Raw genomic sequence first — 18,995 nt, forward strand, 5'->3', positions numbered from 1 at the left:
CCTGCCACCCTCAGCGGGGTTTGGCTGTCCCAGATCCCGCTGTCCCCAGCCTGGCCCCCCGGGGTGGCTTGGATCCATAATGAGAACTGTGCAGGGAGGCTGGATCCGCCGGATCCCAGATCCTATTGCACCACACGGAGGCACGCAGAGCATCCCCCCTGTGTGGGGACGGGGCTGCATTTGGAAGGGGTTGCAGGGGATTTATTCATGCCTTGAATTAAGGGGCACACGTGTGCCTCTCTCTCTAGGGATTTAGGGTTCATCTGTACACAAAAAATATCTTAAAAACATGATTTGGAACTGATGGGAAGTGGTGTGCTCTAGGAAATTTTTAATTGTTTCAGTTTTGGGGAGAGGTGTGCGATTGATTTCCCATGGAAGTGGCCATATGAGCCTGACCCTTCAGGTGGAGATGTCCGTGCCTCTTCCACCTTCCTTCCACAAACATTATTACAACCTCAGCAAGGACGGGTCATGCTGGGGAGATGAGCTCCTTTCCCAGGTGCTGCTGGCCTCCTGTCACATTTCTTGTCCCTTACCTGCTGTCCTGAAGGCACCCACGGTCCCTGGTACGAGGTGGGCACAATGGCGGCTGCAGACAAATCTCCAAAACCCCTTTACATCCCCGCTCTGAGCATCCCAACCTCAGAAATAAGTCAGCATCTCACCTCCCCCCAGCACGGCCATGCAGTCCTCTGGGGGCCGTGGGATGATGGAGAGGACGGGAAGGGGACGAAGGCTTTGGATGGAGACAAGCATGAATTCCCCAGGCTGGGACAAAACCACCCAGCCCTGCCTGAGGCCCTGGAAAATAATGAACAAAATCCTTCAGATCTAATAAATAAAAGCAAAGCCAAACCCAGCAACTCCCCGGGGATGTCGGGGTGGGCTGGCCCTGCCCCGGGGCTGGCGGGGATGCCTCGGACCTGGGACCCACAGTTGGCTGCTTGCCGCTCCCTCCATCCCCCCGCCGTGCTTTAATTACGTTTTCAATCCCAAACTGCTGCTATTTGATCCGCCGGGGGTGGCAGGAGGGGGTATTTTTAGCCGTGCTTAGAGCTGTCTGGGTGGATAAGGGAGAGCGTGCAGGTTGCTGCGGCCAGGCGGAGCGGGACAGGATTTGTGTCCCCCCCCCTTCTTCTCCTCCTCATCTTTGCCCATTTGCTGGCTGCGAGCAGGGCTGGCTCCCTCGCCGGCTGCCTCCCTTAGGTCGCCTTTGTTTTTTTCCCCTTGTATTCTTCTCTTGTGCAACAGGGGGGGGGCGAGGCTGGCCTCCGCTTCTCCTCCTCAGCATTTCAGCCCCGCCAACGAACACCCCAGCCCTGACGGGAGCCCATGAAGTTGCCGTGGGTCCCCAGGGCATCGCTGCCCTCGGGGGGCTCGGGGACCCTCGGGAGCCTCGCTCCGCGTTGAGCCGCCCGTGGCTGCATCCCTCCGCCGGCCCGGGACGCCCATGGCAGCGCCGAGATGTTCGTGTCCCGAGTCCTGGACTTCCAGAAGACGCGTTACGCCAGGTAAAGCCCTCGGCGCGGTGTTTTCCTTCCCTCCGCTCTGCGCTGGCAGCTCCCCGGGACGGCACCCAGCCCCTGCCCCGCTGCAGGGCTCCGGCCAAATCCCAAACCGAGCCCTAAGGGACCTCCAAAAGATGCTGAGTGCCTCAAAGCCCGGGGCAGGCGCGGGCTGCTCCCTTCACCTGCGGGCACACTGTGTCTTTCGGGATGAGGATACCTGCCTTTTTGCCTCCCTCAGGGATTCAGAGCATCCCCGGGACCCCTCGCTCCCTGGAGGGGCTGAGCAGGGTTGGGGTTTGCGGGTCATTGGGGTGCTGTTTGGCTGTGTTAACCCCAAAATCCACCAGCCAGGACAAAGGGATCCTGACCAAGTTGGTGCTCGGGGTGGTGCTGGGTTTAAGGATCAGTCCTGGACTTCCCCTGGTCCACGCTGGCTTTAGCTTCACATCTGTCCTCCCCCTGCTGGGGCACCGGGAGCCCAGCTCTCAGCAGGGACAGACCCCACCGCTGGGCGCCAGCTCCCCATGGGGGTCCCAACGTCACCCCGGGGTCCCACTGCGCCCAGCTGGCCCCCCCAGCCTATACCCGGGGATTTCAGGCTCCCAGGGGGCTGGCATGGGGTGCACCATGATGGATCCTTCCCCAGGGCTGTTAGGAAACCTTGAGGCGTTATCTGCTTGGGGGGGACCCAAAGGCTACTCGATGCCTGGCCAGGGTGCTGGGGGGGGGCTTCCAGGGGTCTGGCACCAAGGACAGGCTTTGTCCCCAACCCCTGTGACCACAGCGGGGACATTTTTGTCACTTCAGAGAAACCACTGGGGTGGGGCGGTCCCTGGGGGCACTCAGCTCTGATTTCACCCCTACCAACCTCCCAGTGGTGCTGTTAGAGGCAGATAAAAGAGATCTGGAGAGGAGTGGTGCTGGTCACTCCACACAGAAGCACCCTGAGGCATGTTTCCCTGTGCTGGAGACCTCCCGTCCTCCCCAAGCCACCAGCTCCTCTTTTTCCAGCCGTCCCACAGGGAAAAATCTGTGCTTGCACCTCCAAAAGCTGCCTGAGCACCGCGTGCCCCTGCTCAAGGACCAGTCTGATGCTGTGGCTGCCTCCGGGTTACCTTCAGCTGGGGGAGATGCAGAGGCAGCCAACAGGTCTGCACAACGCACCTGGCCCAAAAATCCTTGGGGAAAAAAAACAGAATTCAAGCTTCCCCCCCCCCCCCCCCGCCCCAGCTGGCACGCAAAGGACAGGGCTGGTGGGGACGGAGCCGAGCCAAGCTCGGTGCCCCCACAGCAGGAGGCAAACCGCACGTTTGCTCTGTGGAGGCTGGGCTTTGGGGGCTGGCAAGCAGAGCAGGAGCTGCCCCCCAGCACAAGCCATCTGCCAGCCTAGAGCCTTGATTTTCTCCCAAACCAGCATCCTCAAGCCTCACCGTGGTCCTTTACGGAGACAACTTACTAAAGAGAGGCATCAGGTGTTAGAGAGGGCATCGCAGGAGCCCACGCACAGGACCAGGTGCGGATGGGGATGGGGCATTCCTTGACTTTCACCCCAAGACTTGCTGATGTGGTCACCAGCGCGTGATATTTGCCTGGAGATTCCTACATCACCGCAGAGATCCTCTTAGCCTGGTGCTTAAAAATAACCGGTGGCTAATCCCCGTCCCTCCAGGCTCCTCGCACCCACCCTCCTCACTGCACAGATGCTCTGCTGTGCCACGTCCCAAGAAATACCCCAAATATCCTCCTTCCTTTGTGCCAGGGATGCACTCTCAGCTCCCCTACACATACTGGGGACCAGGCTCTGGGATGGGGACTGGTGTGAGCAGGAGCCACAGGCTCACAGAAGCACAAGACACGAAGGAGGTATGTGCCCTTCAAGGCATCAAAGCATCTTGCTTATCTTTTCAGAGGATGAGAAACTCTTATCTCCTCAGCCCTTTGAAAAAAAAAATATACACCCAAAAGTTTTCCTTGTGATGGAAAAGCCTGGAACAGATTCATTTTTAATGTCTTTTTATCTAATTTTGAGAGAGGACCAAGAAAGGAGGAACTTGGCCATCAATACACCTGCCAACGGGGATAAATAAAATACGGCATCACGATGAAAGACCTGTTGTGTGAGAGCTGCAGCAAAGGCACCGGGCTTTGAACGAGGAGATGAAAGGCAGTGGGATCAATGCAGGAGTGATTGGAGAACCACGGGGAGAAAATTCAGGGCTGGAGGGCACTGGGGTGTTTCCAGATCTCCATCCCCTGCCTGATGTGACTTCAGCCACGGCACCAGCACGCAGTTACAGCGTGCACGCAGCTGCAATTCCTCCTGTTTTACCAGCCACCTGACGGTTATTCCCCCATATTTCTCCTCCTTTCTCCCAGCTAACAGTGCTGGTTTCCCCGCAGAGCAACAGATGGGTGCCAGTCACATCATCCCTGAAACTCCCCGGCCGGGTCACCCCGGGCCAGTAACCGATACCTCCTGCACATCACCGCCGGCGCTGCTTGGCTCGCTTTTCACCCTGGATTCAGTCGTGGCCAGGTGCCTGCCTGCCAGCCATGCAGGCAGGAAGCGTAGCTGAGCCAGTCTGCCCACAGACACACGAAATGCTTCCCAGGCTCGGGCCAGCGAGAGCCATAATTGAAAGGAAACGCAATTACGGAGGGAGCTGCTGCATCTGACCAGCTCCTGCAGCTCTGGAGCAGCTGGGGCAAGGGCTCTGTGGGGAGCTGCAGGCTGCACAGGGCACTGAATCATTGTAATTAACTGACAGCAGTTCAGGATTTGATTTGCCCACGTAGAAGGCTCCAAGTCTTCTTGCATTTGCTTGTCTTGCCCTGCAAGCCAAGGAAATTCCACATGGATTCAGAGCCCAGAAGCAGCAGGAGCCCCTGCAGGTGGCTCCAGGCTCATCCTCACCTGCCTGGTGCCTGCAGTGAGGACACTGCCACCTCCTCACCAGCACGAGGGGATGGAGATCTGAGCTCTGTATTTGCCCAAAAAGTCCACTGGGTCTGATGGGAGGCAGCTGGGAAGAGCTTCCTTGTGTACCGAGCCAGATGATGATCACTGACCCCATCCTCCAGCACCTCGGGAGAAGAAAGGGAGGGGAAAACCAGCAGGAGTAGGAAGGAGAGGGGACATCGGGGTGCTCCGTCCTCAAACATGCAAAGAAAACACTGACAGCCTGGGCAGAGCTACTGCACTGGGAGGGTTTGATCCCATTTTCCTTCGCAAAGAAAGCACAAACAGCCCTCGCCTGCTCCCACACGCACAGAGATGCTTTCCAAGAGCTCTGCTTCCCCCACAGCCCACGTGGGATCGAGCAGGGAGAGGGGAAACGCTTCCAGCATCCATGTGGCAGCTCTGAGCTGCTCGGGGTCTGCACCGTGCCCAGCAGCACCTCCAACGCCACCCTCAGCTACCGAGGTGCTGACCCAGGAGATGGGGAGGCCCCTAGAAATACCTAATGAAAAACAGGATCACCCCATCTCACCAGAAATCGGCTATTAGCCACCCTTCGGAGGCAGTTTGACTCAGATACCCTCTTAAGACAGCACCGGTAGGATTCCTTACTGGCAGTTCTCAGTGTGCTAAGGGCAGCTCTTATTGCATCCAGGTGTTTGGAAGGCAACAAGTGCTCTGAGCATCACCTGCACAGCTGGCAGGAGGTGGGGACCATCCCCCAAGCCCCTCATTCCTCTCCCCTGGGAGGGTCAGGGCCTAGGCAGGAATCGCTGCACAGAGACGGGCAGCAGCGGCTGAGCTGAGCCCCCGAGCCTCGTGCCCCTGGGAAGGACAGGTTTTCCATCCTTCAGCGGGTGTTGGGTGTCAGCCTGGTGTGATTCCTTGGCACGGCTCGCCCCGGCCTGTTTCAGGAGATAGCAGTCAGCGAGGCACGTGGAAAACACAAGCCGCTGCCCCACGCGGCGGAGCGATGTGCACGGGATGTGGGGCTCTGCCAGACCTCCCCTTGGAGCTTTCCAGGGGAAATCAAACCTCAGCATTTATTTCCATAGTGCTCATATTATTTCCATATAGCTGTCATAGTCCATGGTCAGGGGGACTTGATGTGATACACAGCACTTTCTGATGGTGAGACCAAGTACTACGAGCATCACAGTCCTGCTGCTTGCTTCAGACACCAATTAGTTGAGCTTTAGGGAAGTTTGGGTCCAAGGCTGCTCTCCTGCTGAAGTTTGGAGTCCAGGCTTGCTGCTGGTGAGGGGAGGATTTGATATTTATGCAGAGGGAGCTCAGTAATGGGGCAGTGCTTCCCTCCGCGCTCAGCAGCACCAGCTGGTACCCGTACATCAGGGCCCTGCTCTTTGATGCAAATAATCCTGACTGAAACCACAGTACCTGCCTCCCTGGCTGCTGAAATGCATGATCCCCCAGAGACATTTACTGAATTATTTACAGATATCTGCTCAGTAGCACCCTGGAGTCCCCGGTGAGACCAAGGCCACATTTCCCTGGGGATGCTACGGGGACACCTTACAGACCTGAGGAACAGCAACCCGCACACTAATCCCATGGCATGGTAGAGGCTGGGTCTCCAGAGAGCCAGGGATGAAGGCTGGAGCCTGCCCCATGCCTCTGCACCACAGGGCCACCATGCTCGCTCCTGGCTGCTGTGGGGCTCAGCCAAGCTGAGCCTACTCAGGATCTGTCCCCCTGTCCTCTGTGCTTGAGGTATTGCAGGCGAGGATCATGCACAACGGCTTCCCAAACAAGCAAACAGGGAATAATAGGTTTCAGCTCTGGAAGCAGCCCTCCTAACATTCACCGAGCACCTGGGACGTCATTTTGTGACTAATCAGCTGTTGTCTGAGGTCTCCCGAGCACCAAATGAAACAAGAAGTCCCAGCTCGGGAAGTAATTTGGGAAACACTCCCCGATCCCATCTGTCGCGAATAAACAAGCGGCTCTGCTGGAGTTGCAGGGTTGTGAATTGCCTTGGAAGAGTTAGAGGCTGTCTATCTAGAGAGCAGAAAGTCTGCCAGAGAGAAAAATAAATATCTATATATAGAGGATGGGAAGGTGGACAGTTGGGGCCATCAGGGGGCATCTCTAAGGCAGCAGGGGGCTCGCTCAGCATCTCTCAGCCTGCAGCATGAGGACTGCTTAGTGCCAGCCCAGCACACTCCCATGTGTCAGAGCACTGGAAATGAGAAAAATTGAGATGGGACAGTCAGAGGTGGTAAGCGAGCATTTGACCTGCAGCCTAATCCACCTTGCTTTGGGGAAACAGGGCTTGCGCCGGGGGCTGGTTGCTGCAGGAACCTGGTCATCTGCTGGTGGCCTACCCAAATGCTGCTCTAGCTGGGATGCTCAATGCTCCCTGTGCAAATTGTCAGCTTTTCGCATGCTGCCAGGAAGCAGAAAATAAAATGCACACAAGAAAATGCTGTGCCAGCTTGTGCCATCAGCCCTCCTGCCCCTGCTCACACGGGACAGGCTGGGGTCAAAGCAGAAGCCCACGGACAGGCTCGTCCTGCCTGACCCCTCTCCATCAGCCTGGGAGCCAGCCTGAGAGCTCACAGCACGCACAGCTCAGCTTCCCAAACCAGGAGCACCATATGTTCATGTGGGAGCAGGCAGGCATCAAGAAACAGGCTCAGGAACAGAGGCTCCAGCTTGGTATCAGGGCACCACACAGCACCCATGTGGGTGGCTCCGCAGACGGCCGGGCAGCGTCAGCCTCTGCGCTTCCCCATGGAAAGCATCAGTAGTGTGCAGGGCCCTGCTCTGCACCTTCAGGAGCTAATTATGAGCTGCAGAGGAGCTTGAGGGATGAAGCCTCTTACAGGGACCACAGCTGGAGCATTACCAGATTACAGGGCAGAAGCAGAGCACACACCAAGCCCCAGCTTACGGGGATGCCACAGGAGCTCACGCATGGGCACAACCCTGAGGATCAAGCCCCGGCTTTTGCACCAGGCGTGCTGCCTCCAGGCTCATTAGGGCAAATCCAGACCAAGAAATGAGAGGGTCCAGGGGCTGCTGTGCCCTGCAGGACCACATCTGTTCCATCACTGTCACCGCAGGCATCGCAACACATGTGGTCCTGAGCCTCACTCTACCAAGGGACAACCAGAAGGACCAAAGCAGGACTTACCCCCACCACCAGCATCTCCTTTTGCTTCCTCCATCCTTCCTGGCAGGATGCCACCATCAGGATACAATCCCTCAGCAGCCCCTCTGCTATTTCAAAAGCAGCCGTGACAGCCACAAGAAGGGGAAGAAAGCCTTCTGGTTCACTCAGCCTGGAGACACCCCAGCTCCTTGGGCAAGAGGGTGCAGATGCACAACAAGCCAGCCCCCACCTCTGAGGACATTAAACCAAAACCTGAGCCAACCTGGCCCTTTTCTAGGCCATCCACAGGTGAAACCTATTGCCATGAGCTGCTTGGGGAGATTCCCATCACCTGTGAGCTCCTGGCCAGCATCACCTGCTTCATGGGGCCCTTGTCACAGCCATGGCCTCGATGCACAGGATGTGGCACACGTATAGCTGGACGTATAGCAGCTCCGTTCCTCCCCTGTGGGTCATCTTTTCTGCATGGTGTCCCCCAGCTCTGCCTCTCAGTGTGTCAGGGTCCCCAGGTGCCCCCGGGAGAGCTCATGCACTCCAGTGCTCCCACACGAGCCGTCCTGAGGAATAATTTAATTTAATCCCATTTTTACCTTCTTCTCCCCCAAGCCTGGCAAAGCAAGAGCCGGGCGGATCTGCGTGATTTTTTGAGGTCAGAACTTTGTTCTTGGAGAGAAGTCTTTAAAAAACCAAAACCAACCCAAACCCACAGAAAAACAGAGTGGGAGAAAGAGAAGGAGAAAAGGACAAGCCTGGGAAGCCGGCTCTGCACTTTGCCCTGGCTGCCTGGGACAAGGGGCTCTTTGTTCCTCCGGCTGGAGCCGGGTGCATTGGCCCTTTTCAGTGTCTTTCCTCGGGCAAGGGGCCAGGGGAAAGCAGGCACAAGGAGGGCAGGCAAAAACCCCGGGGCAGCGATGAACAACCCGTACTCGTCGCCCCCAGCACTGGGAGAAAAAAGTTCTGGGAGCCTTGGAGCCGTGCTGAGCCCCTGGGGCTGCTTCTCATGCACGTCCCTGGGAAGTGGGCAGGCTCCTGCTGTGCAGGTTTTAAACTTTTCTGTGCCATTTGGACTTTGCAGCCATAAAGAGCTTGCTGAAATGCACAGAAACTGTGACAGTCCATATGCAACCTCCTGCCTGTGGCTTCCTGCACCCTGGAGCAAACCCGGCCTCACTGCATCCCCATGCGGGTGGTGGGATGCAGAGCCCGCATCCATTTCCAGTCCTTTGCAGGATGATGCTCATTAGGAAGCAGGACAGGAAAACAGGGGCAATCTCCTCAGAGACCCCAAAACCCCAAGCTCTTTGAGGCCATTTCACCTTCCAGGAAAAGCAGGCTGCCCATGGGGGCAGCGGGGTGCCCCGTGCGGTGCGTGCGAGGGAGGGAATTCAGCCCCTACCCTGCCCAAGGGTCCTGGGGGGGGGCTATGGGAACCAGCTCCCCCCCCCCCCCAGCTCCCCATTACTGCCCCTAACAGCAACCACCGTGGGTCTGGGATGGAGGGGCAGATGGCACAGGGCTTTGTTAAAACAAATACATTCAAGGAAAAGGCCTTGCGCGTGTTTCCCCAGCAACTGCGACGTCACGCGGGATGTCTGGGCCTTTGTCCTCCTCCCCCCCCCCCCCCCCCCCTTCTTCTTATTAAAAGGGAAAAGAAAGAGAAGCAGAGAGTGAAGGGGAGCTGGGGACAGTCTCCAGGCAACGTGGGGACAGCAGTGGCCTCCTGCAGGGGGAACGTGGCTGGGGCACGGGGACTCCAGCCAGGGGGTGGCTGGATTGGGAGGGGTCCCTTGTGTCCCCTGGGATGGAGGTGGCAGCCCCAGGGTGGAGGTGGCAGCCCCAGGACAGAGCTGACAGCCCCAGGACAGAGGTAGCAGTCCCAGGATGGAGGTGGCAGCCCCAGGGTGGAGGTGGCAGCCCCAGGGTGGAGGTGGCAGCCCCGGGGATGCTCGGCTGCTTCCCAGCCACAGACGCCCTCGGTTTAGCCCAGGGTCTAATCCTGTTCGTGCCTTGCGAGCGCCGTCCCCTCTATTTTCAGCACACGGGTAGCTGAGCCCCTGTTTGTCCATCTTAACTGGAGGTATTCGGGGGGGGGGGGGGGGGGGGGGGACACACGACACATGGCCAGACTCCTGCGTGCGTTGTTCCTGGGTCCTGCTGTGAGCGCAGGGCTGGGGACAGGGTCCCCTCGCGGGCTGTCACCGCCGCCTGCTGGGCACCACCTCGCACACCCGGGCGTGCTGCAGCCAAACCCACGTGCACGCTCAAGCCTCGCTGTCCGAGTCCTTTAACACAAGCTGGATTTCTTTGCATGGACACCAGTGAAATGCTCGGAGGAGATGCCCATGGGTGGTGGCTCAGGGATGGGTTTTCGGGGGCTTCCAGCACCTTCCCACCACCCCAGGGTCACCCCAACCCCGCAGCAAGGTCCTGTCTCCCCCCGAGCTGCCGGCTGGGTGCAGAAATGCGCTGCAGATGGTGCTGGAACTGGGAGCAAATGGGGTCAGGAAGCAATTGGACCAGCTCCTGCAGGGCAGCCCCCGAACCCGGCTGTCCTGAGCCTCCCGCTGGCACTGCTTTTATTGCTCTGCGTGTGTCCATTGATCCGACGGCAGCAATCGATACGTTCCTCCACGCGCCGAGAGCAATCTGATTTCTCTGAATCTGAGAGAAACAGGAAAAAAAAAAGATAAAAGTTTCTGAGGGAGCACGGCAGGGCTTCCCCCGGCAGCAATCAGTGCTGGGTCACGTGCGGGGGGCTTTGGGGGGGTGCAGGTGGGACCCAGCAGCCAAAGCATTGCTGGGGATGCCCTGGTGGGACTCAGGCTGCTGTGACGTGGGGTGGCATCGCTGGGTGGTCACAGCCCCACAGCAGGTCCCCCCCCAGCCCCATGTGCCCTGTTCTCCGCTGTGGGGCTGTGCCGTGCTCTGCCCAGCAGCTCCGGGCTGTTTCCAGCAGGGTAACCAGATCGGGTTGCTGCACGCTGCTTGTTTTTCCACTTGTGAAATGGAGATGGGGAGAGGTGCCAGTGTTACAGGAGCTGGTTGTCACCCACACCCTGCCCTGGGCGATGCTCCACACCTCATCCATCCACCCTTGCAGCTTTCTCCTGCCTCCTGCCCACTGCTGCCATGGGGTCACTTTGCTCAGAGCCTTCCAAAAACCTTTCCCCCGTGTGCCGTCCCCTGACTGTGTTTCTCTCCCCGCTCCTCGCTGCAGGTTCATGAATCACCGTGTCCCCTCCAACTGCAGGTACCAGCCGACGGAGTACGAGCACGCAGCCAACTGTGCTACCCATGCGGTTAGTCCCTGTCCCTGTCCCTGTCCCTGTCCCTGTCCCTGTCCCCATGTGAAGGACAGTGCTCAGCCCTGGGGGACCACCTGGGACACCCCAAGGGCCACCTAAAAACACCTCCTGAGGGTCCAGGGGGTGGGATGAGCACCTGGTGCTCCAGGGATGCTCTTCTTACTCCTCCAGCTGCCATGGGAGGCTGGTGTGTGATGGCCCTGTGGGATGGCCCTAGTGGAGCAGGCACACATTCTCCTTGTGCCTTCCTCCACTTGGAGAAGCTCTTTTGGAGCTGCCCCACATGGGGAGAAACCCAGCCTGCCCCTTACGGGTGGTGGCTTCGGCCAGAAGCTAAAATAAAGACACCTGAAAGGAAAAGCAGGGACCGCACTGTATCTGCTTGGTGGAAATGCAGACTGTGAGCAACCGGCTTGCTTCTCCCTTCCAGTTCTGGATCCTGCCCAGCATCCTCGGCAGCTCCATCCTCTACATCCTCTCCGACGACCAGTGGGAGACCATCTCGGCCTGGATCTATGGCTTTGGCTTGTCCAGCCTCTTCATCGTCTCCACCATCTTTCACACCATCTCCTGGAAGAAGAGGCACCTCAGGTACCAGCCCTGCCTGCTCATGGCTCTGGGGGGGGGGACAACAGTTCCAGAGCCCTGGCAGCGCCTTGGTCAAAGGCTTTTCTGAGCTATGTCAATAGAAAACAGCATTTCAATGCATCATTTATTTTATGATTTATATCATTTATTTTATTTTATATAATTTATTTTATTATTTATATAATTTATTTCATTTTACATAATTTATTTTATTATTTATATCGTTTTATTTTATTTTATATCATTTATTTTATTATTAATATAATATATTTTATTATTTATGTCATTTATTTTCAAGCGCATCATTTATTTTTTATTATTTTTTTAAAGTATCTGGTTTTACAGCACACCTTGCATGCGCGGTGCCGCAGGCTCTGACCTGTCTGTCTGTCTGTCCCACAGGACCGTGGAGCACTGCTTGCACATGTTCGACAGGATGGTGATCTACTTCTTCATCGCCGCCTCGTACGCTCCCTGGTGAGTGCCCTGGCTTGGCTCTGCCAGAGGGGAGAAAAGCATCCCAGCAATAAAGGCTTCCCACTTTCCTTCCTATTCTCCGTATTCCAACCCCTGTCTGTTGATGTTATGGGTCAGGAGGGCTGTTCTGGGACACATATGGGGTGAGGGCCGCAGTTCCCCGCGCCCCCGTCCCGCAGCCCACCTCGGGGTGCCGCCGAGCTCACCGCAGCCCTGGGTCTTGCAGGCTGAACCTGCGGGAGCTGGGGCCCTGGGCCTCCCACATGCGCTGGATCATCTGGATCATGGCATCGGTCGGCACCGTCTACGTCTTCTTCTTCCATGAGCGGTCAGTACCTGCACTGGCCCCGCAGAGCCCAGCCCTGCTCTTCCTTCCCCCCCTTAGTGCCCTGACGGAAGAGCAGGAAGGATGGACACAGACGGACAGACAGATTTGGGGGTCCTGGGCAGCCCCCCAGGCCAGCAGGCAGTGGAGGGCTCCCTTGAACCGTGTCCTTTCCCACCCACATCTTATTTTTGGGAGGCCACAGCCCTGCTGGCAGGGACGTGGGAGCAAGGACGTTGTGCCATGAGTGGGTTCTTCCACGGGGTGGCACCAAATAGAAAGGAAACGGCCCCCAAAGCCTTCCTGGAGCCCTGCCTTCAAGCTGTTCAGCTCCAGAGCCAGTTCTGTGCAGGGCCACCCGCTGTGGGCTCCCACGGCGACATGGGACCCGCCGTGGTGGCACCGCCACCCCTTTCCCTATAGCAGCGTCTGGGTACGATAAGCATAAAATTCAGCCCTGCCTCCTCCGTCGGTCGCAGGTACAAGCTGGTGGAGCTGGTGTGCTACGTTATCATGGGCTTCTTCCCCGCCGTGGTCATCCTCTCCATGGTAAGCCGCCACTGGGGAGCTCGCGGGCCCAGTGGGGCTGGGTTGTCCCCAGGGGGTTGGCGTGGTGCGGCCCGGAGGCAGCCCTGTGGTGGGCGAGGGGATCTCCAGACGTGTGATTTGGGTGCCCAGCACACCCAGATGCATGCAGTGGGCACCTCCAGAGGACGTCCTATGGGGGCTGTGTCATGTTGAGAGCATTGCAGCAAAGTCCAGGGCTTCCTTGCGGGATGGGAGGATGAGGAGAAGGCAGAGCCGGGCTCCTCGCAGCCAGGGGGAAGTTTCGGGTTGTGACCGCACTGCCTCCATGCTTTTATTTTTCGCAGCCCAACAGGGATGGCCTCCCGGAGCTGGTGGCCGGCGGGCTTTCCTACTGCCTGGGCATGGTTTTCTTCAAAAGCGACGGCCGCATCCCCTTTGCCCACGCCATCTGGCACCTCTTCGTGGCCATTGGAGCCGGCATCCATTACTACGCCATCTGGAGGTACCTCTACCGGCCCAGCGCGCTGGAGGCCAAAAGGCCCCGATAGGTGCCTTAAGGACACTGCTCACCTCAGAGGGGACATGGGGACGAAAGGGGGACAGGGAGGGGAGCCCAGGCTGTGGGCTTGCCCCGAAGCCACCTGCTGTCCTTGTGGGTACAGACAGAAGAGCCTTCCCACACAGACAGAAGAGCCTGAAGGTTGATTTTAAACAGATTTTTCTTCTTTTTTTTTAACCTTGTGAACGGTTTATTTTTTGTTTTTAGGCAAAGTTTTTGTAACACAGTGACCAACCGAGGGGGCAACAGGGGAACAACCTACTTGCGGGGTTTTAGGGGAGGCTTTGCGCACCCCGCTGACCCCGAGCATCCTATGGGAGCAGGGGCCCTGACCCCACACCCTGCACTTGGCCGGTGACAACCTGGGTTTGGCTACTGGAGCCCTTGGTGTGGGTCACCCGCTGCCATCCCCATAACCCACAGTGGCGGGGCAGAGCCGGCAGCACCCAGCGATGCTCCAGGTCCCTGTGGCCTTCTCAACGGGAAGGTCCAGAGTCATCAAAGCCTTACACGTGATTAAAACTTGAACCTCTTCTAGGGCCCCCCAGCCTCCCAGGGCACTGCAGAACCCTTTCTCCGAGCCAGTGTTAAGCGCACAACCTGGTGCACTGCTCCTAGGCGGGCCCTCGGAGCCCCCCACCCCCTGACATTTTCTCCCTGGGGCTCTTGGTTTTCCTCACTGGTCTCAGTACTGGTGGCACCCCAAGGCATGGCCCCGCTCAGCCTCTGCCACATGTGGGCCTCTGCCCGTCGGAGAGGAGGCTCCCAAGGTCTGTCAGGATGCATTCAGTTTGTCTCTGTAAGGGTATTTTCTTTCTTCTTGAGGAAGGAAGGGAAACTCCTTGAATTAGGACCACAGGCCTGGCTGCCTGCCACCTCTGGTCCTGTTTTATGGTTTCCAGGCTTGTGGCAGCCTCTTGCTCATCATCAGATTTAAATCCACTTTGGGAGGGTTTCTGGCATTCCCAGGAACACTGCAGGGAAGGGATGCACCTGGGTGATGCTCAGAGGTGAGCTGTGATGGGGAGATCCTAGCGATGCTCAGTTTTTAAACACCCAAACATGGCTCCACGGTGCTCTCCAAGGCAGGACAACGAGGACACAGGACTACTTGTTCCCCCGTGGCAGTGGGGAGGGCAGTGCCTGGTGCTTCCTGGCACATGGGATGGGTTGTGCACACACGGACCTGACAGCCAGGTCCTCCTGGATAGGAACATCACGTGGAAGGGAACATCACCTGGAGGGGAACACCACCTCCTTTTCCTCCATTGGCCACTGAGGACTGAAATCCACCACCCAGCGATGTGAAAAGCCAAGCTAGACTCGATGGAAAACGAAGTGCTGCATACTGCCAAGCCTCCAGCAATTCTTCAGGCTCCTCGGGCAATTTGTCACTGCTTCTGTCTGGGCTGAGCGTCGACTCTGCAGTCCAAACTGCCCAGGCTCAGCCTTGTTTTACTTACACCAGAAGAAATATTAGGGTCTGCTGTGTGCCGGGGTCCCATGCAGCCCCACAACCTTGGTGCTGCCCTCAGCCCCACCTGCACCTTCCTCGGGAGCGCCCAGAGCATCGATGTCCCACCGGCTCTGCTCACCCCATGATTGATGGCAGCTGCAGCAGCCTCAGGCGGTGCTGCCAGCAGAGGAGCTTTGCAGCTGCCCTTCTGCATCTCCTGTCCCTCCAGCAGCCTCGTCCCAAGCCGAGCTCCTGGACCCGGCCCCAGGACCGGCTCTGCACAGCCATGCTGTTTTGCAGCAAATTACCAAAGAGAAGGCATCTCGGTACGCTTCCCCTCCTGGCGTGGTGGCTGTGGTCACCAGGTAGGCAAGAAAACCCATAGGGAGAAGTGTTCCTACAAGGGGCTGTGCCCCACGTCCCTGGCTTGGGGCTCTCTGTGGTGCCCCAAAGCAGCCTTCGGGATGGGATGGCTCTTGGGGTGACTGGTGGTTTTGGCGGCAGGAGGTGATGGAACTGGTGGGGGTCTCTGCTGCTGCGTCCCCCAGACAGCTGTGCATTGAGCAAAGGGCAGTTTGTGGGGTGATTTGGGGTCAGAATAGAGGGAAACGTGGTCTCAGAGCATAAGCTGCCATTTTTGCCCTCTGGCAAGTCACTACCCTTCTCCATGCCTCAGTTTCCCCATCTGTAAAATGGGGGCCAAGACAGCGACCAACCTCAGGGGGCTCCTGTGCGGGCTCAGTAGGCACGGGGAGGATGAGCGGGGCTTCACGAGCACTGTCACCTATTTTATCCTAATTTTCAACATCTCGTAACATTCGGGACATCTGTGGAGGTGCGACCTTTTTAGCATCTCATACTTTTTCACCGTCCGTCCTCATTCAGTCGGTATTTTCTATTTAACACGGTACTGGAACAAATTAAAAACAAACCGAAGGAAGCTAACGCTAGTGAATGTCGTTTTCCTGTGGAGTAGGACTGAAATAAAAACCCAAGATACCTCACTATTGCCTGCCTGCTAAATCAGAATGAGTTTCCCCAAAGTGCAAGGAAATAAACCCATTTTCTGTCTGACTTGCCCCGGGGTCCCAGGAGGGGGAATTTCATGCTGTGGTGGCAGAGGAGGCAGAGGGAAAGCCCCTCCCCATCCCCTCCTGCTCCTCTTTTACCTGGAGGGGGAATTTGGCCCCATCCGGGGAGCCTGGCAGCCTCCCCTGGCCCTGCACGTCCCCAGGCTGCCCTCTCGCTCGCACCTCGGGGGATTTCGGTCCCTGGGCAGGCCGTGAGGCTTGGCAGCTTGTCCTGACACCCAGGGAGGGGGCAGCCGCGAGCTTCTCCCCCCAGCTGGCCCAGGACCTCCACCTCGCCTCGCAGGGCAGGGGGCGGCTGGACCCCTCCTGGCTGCTCTCTGGTAGGAATTCCCACCCAAAGCATGACCCTCGCACCATCAGCTTAAAATTTATTTTTAAAATAAATTAAATAAATTTAATTAAACTTAATTTTTAAATAAATCACTCAGCACCATCCCTCCCTGCTCCCCGCCCCAACCTGTTCAGCCAAAGGCACCCCACAAAGCCAGCACCCCACAGACACCGGTGCCCACGGGCCTGTCTTTCTTGCTCGCTGGGATTTTGAGCGCGCTGCCAACCCCACGCACCGGCGGCGTGGCCATTTCTGAGCCCCGATGCATGGGCAGGGAGGTGCAGCTACAAATCCTGCCTGCCAGCTGCTGCCCGCCCTTCCCCGGGGCTCGGTGAGTCGGTTTTGAGCTGGGAGCTTTGCTTTTTGGCTATTTTATTTTACTTTGTTTTACTTTATTTTAGTTTACTTTGTTTTATTTTATTTTACTTTGTTTTATTTTACTTTGTTTTATTTTACTTTGTTTTATTTTGTTTATTGTACTTTGTTTTATTTTGTTTTACCTTTTTTTTTACTTTATTTTGTTCTATTATTTTATTTTGTTCTATTATTTATTTTGTTTTGGTTTACTTTGCTTTGTTTTATATAACATTATTTTACTTTTAATTTATTTATTTATTCAATTTTATTTTTTATTACTTTATTTTCTTTTGCTGCGTTTTTCTCTCTTCTCTTCTCTTCTCTTCTCTTCTCTTCTCTTCTCTTCTCTTCTCTTCTCTTCTCTTCTCTTCTCTTCTCTTCTCTTCTCTTCTCTTCTCTTCTCTTCTCTTCTCTTCTCCCGAGCCCCCCTCCCATAACGAGCACCCCCTCCCCCCCCCCCACAACGAACCACTTCGGGCCCCCCCAAACGCCGCTACCCCCCCGCCGCACCGGGGGATGCTGCGGGGCGCTCGGCGCTGCGCGGAGGCCGCGGGGTGGCGCAGCGGGGCCGCTCCGCACCCTCCGCTCCGCTCCGCACCCTCCGCTCCGCCCCAGCGGCCGCACAGCCCCGCACAGCCCCGGCGGCTCCGGGCGCTGCAGCCGCCGGGGCCGCGCCGAGCTCCGGGTGAGTACCTGCCGGGGGGGCGCGGGGGGGACAGGCGGTGTCCCTCGGGTTTGGGTTGTTATTTCCCCCTCTAAAAAAAAATAAAAAATATTAAATTAAAAAATCCCCCTTTTCCCATTTTTCATTTATTTCCCTCTTTTTTCATTTTCATTTCTGCCCTTTTTAATTTTTTTTATTTCCCTTTTTCATTTATTTTCCTTTTTTCATTTTTTATTTACCCCCCTTTTCATTTTTTTATTCTAATTTTTATTCTTTTCCCCGTTTTTCATTTATTTCCCCCTTTTTCCTTTCTTTCTTTTTTTTTTTTTTTAAATTTCCCTTTTTAAATTTGTTATCCCTTTTATTTTTTAACTCTCTTTTCCTCCCCCCATTTTTATTCCTCCCCCCCCCCCCCCCCCTTTATTTAGTAATCTTTAGTTTGGGGGTAGCACCTCCTGGCACGCTCGCTGCGCACAGGCGCAGAGCCCCTCGCTTCACACCGTGGGATGCGCCTGGTGGGGCCCCCCCAAACCTCCCCAGCCCCTCCCTGCCTGCTCGGAGGGGGCTGTTTGGGTTTGTCGCCTGTGGAAGTGGAGGCAGGAGGAACACAGCGAGAGTTGAGGCTTGTCTGGTTGCCACTGGAGACCAGAGCTGCCCTGCGCACCTCTCCGGCCTCGGGGAAGGCACTGCCAGGAGACGCCGTGCCTGGCCCTTGTCCTAACACCCCCCCTTGGCACCCTCATCCCCACACCTGCCCCACGGGAACCCTGCCCCATTGCACCCCCATGGGATCTGCCTCCCCTCGCCGTGCCCTTTGGGTCCTTCCCCCATTGCATGCGCCTCGGGGGCTCGCTGCTTGGTGTCCCACCTCTGTTGCCCCCATGCATGCACCTACGGGTGCCATTTCACCCGCCTTTGGCTGCTCAGTGCTGCCGTGGCATCCTTGGCAGAGAGGTTTTGGGGTCAGCCACGTCCCCGCGAGGCTGGAACAGTTTCTTGCTCAGTTGTAACTTTAGCGGAGGAAAACTCCGGGGAGTTTGCTACTTGCTTGGGAAGTGCTTATTTTCGGCTCTCTCCAGGATCAGTTAATTATCACTGGGAAAAAAAAAATAAATTATTGCTAAGATCTCATAATTAGGCAGCCTACCGAGGCTCGGCTGCTCAGGAGGCAGCAGAAAGCAAATGTATTTTGTAAAATGTTTCTTGTGCGTGCGTGTGAATAGAGCTGCACAGGCAGAGGGCTGGCATCTGTACTTGCGCTCGACTGGAGAGCTGGTGCACGCTGGCAGCTCAAAAGACCTGCAAAATAATGATTAGGAAAAAAAAAAAAGGCAAGAAAGAAATAAACCCTGCTAAAAGGCCTCCTGTTGTCCTAGCAGAGTTAGGTCTCAACTCATTATGATCTGTTTGTGAAACCGTTGCTGCCTTTGGGGAAAAAAACTGTTGGTTAATCTTTGCAGAGCCAGGTCTGCCTTGATATCCTGTTGGAGCAGCCTCTGGGCCGGGGGTCCAGGGCACAACCGTGGTGCTGCTGCTGCTAATAATAACACAATAAGGAGTTTACCCGCTCTGATCCGGCTAAAGACAGCAGCGAGGCTGGCACTGACACGATCAGCCCCCGGCCTGTCCCCACATTAGGCAGATAAAGCTCACACAACAAAGGGCCGGGCAGCGGAGCAGAGATGTGGTCCAGTTTTTTGGGGGAGCG

At 56.7% G+C, this 18,995-nt stretch overlaps 1 protein-coding gene across 2 annotated transcripts; it reads left to right on the plus strand.

Annotated features, from left to right (window-relative positions):
* The first annotated feature begins 1,467 nt into the window (after positions 1 to 1,467).
* MMD2 (monocyte to macrophage differentiation associated 2) lies at positions 1,468 to 13,377 on the plus strand. 2 transcript variants are annotated; one of them, XM_035548893.1, is made up of 7 exons: positions 1,468 to 1,514; positions 10,824 to 10,905; positions 11,342 to 11,502; positions 11,902 to 11,976; positions 12,203 to 12,320; positions 12,725 to 12,850; positions 13,174 to 13,377. In XM_035548893.1, the coding sequence occupies exons 1-7, from the start codon at positions 1,468 to 1,470 to the stop codon at positions 13,375 to 13,377; spliced, it is 813 nt and encodes a 270-aa protein (XP_035404786.1). The 2 variants fall into 2 exon arrangements, with proteins under 2 accessions (XP_035404786.1, XP_035404787.1); XM_035548894.1 differs by having other exon boundaries at positions 12,203 to 12,304; positions 12,781 to 12,850.
* The last annotated feature ends 5,618 nt before the right edge of the window (positions 13,378 to 18,995 follow it).

The sequence above is a fragment of the Cygnus atratus genome, chromosome 15, assembly GCF_013377495.2.
Source record: "Cygnus atratus isolate AKBS03 ecotype Queensland, Australia chromosome 15, CAtr_DNAZoo_HiC_assembly, whole genome shotgun sequence".
Taxonomy (NCBI): Eukaryota; Metazoa; Chordata; class Aves; order Anseriformes; family Anatidae; genus Cygnus; species Cygnus atratus.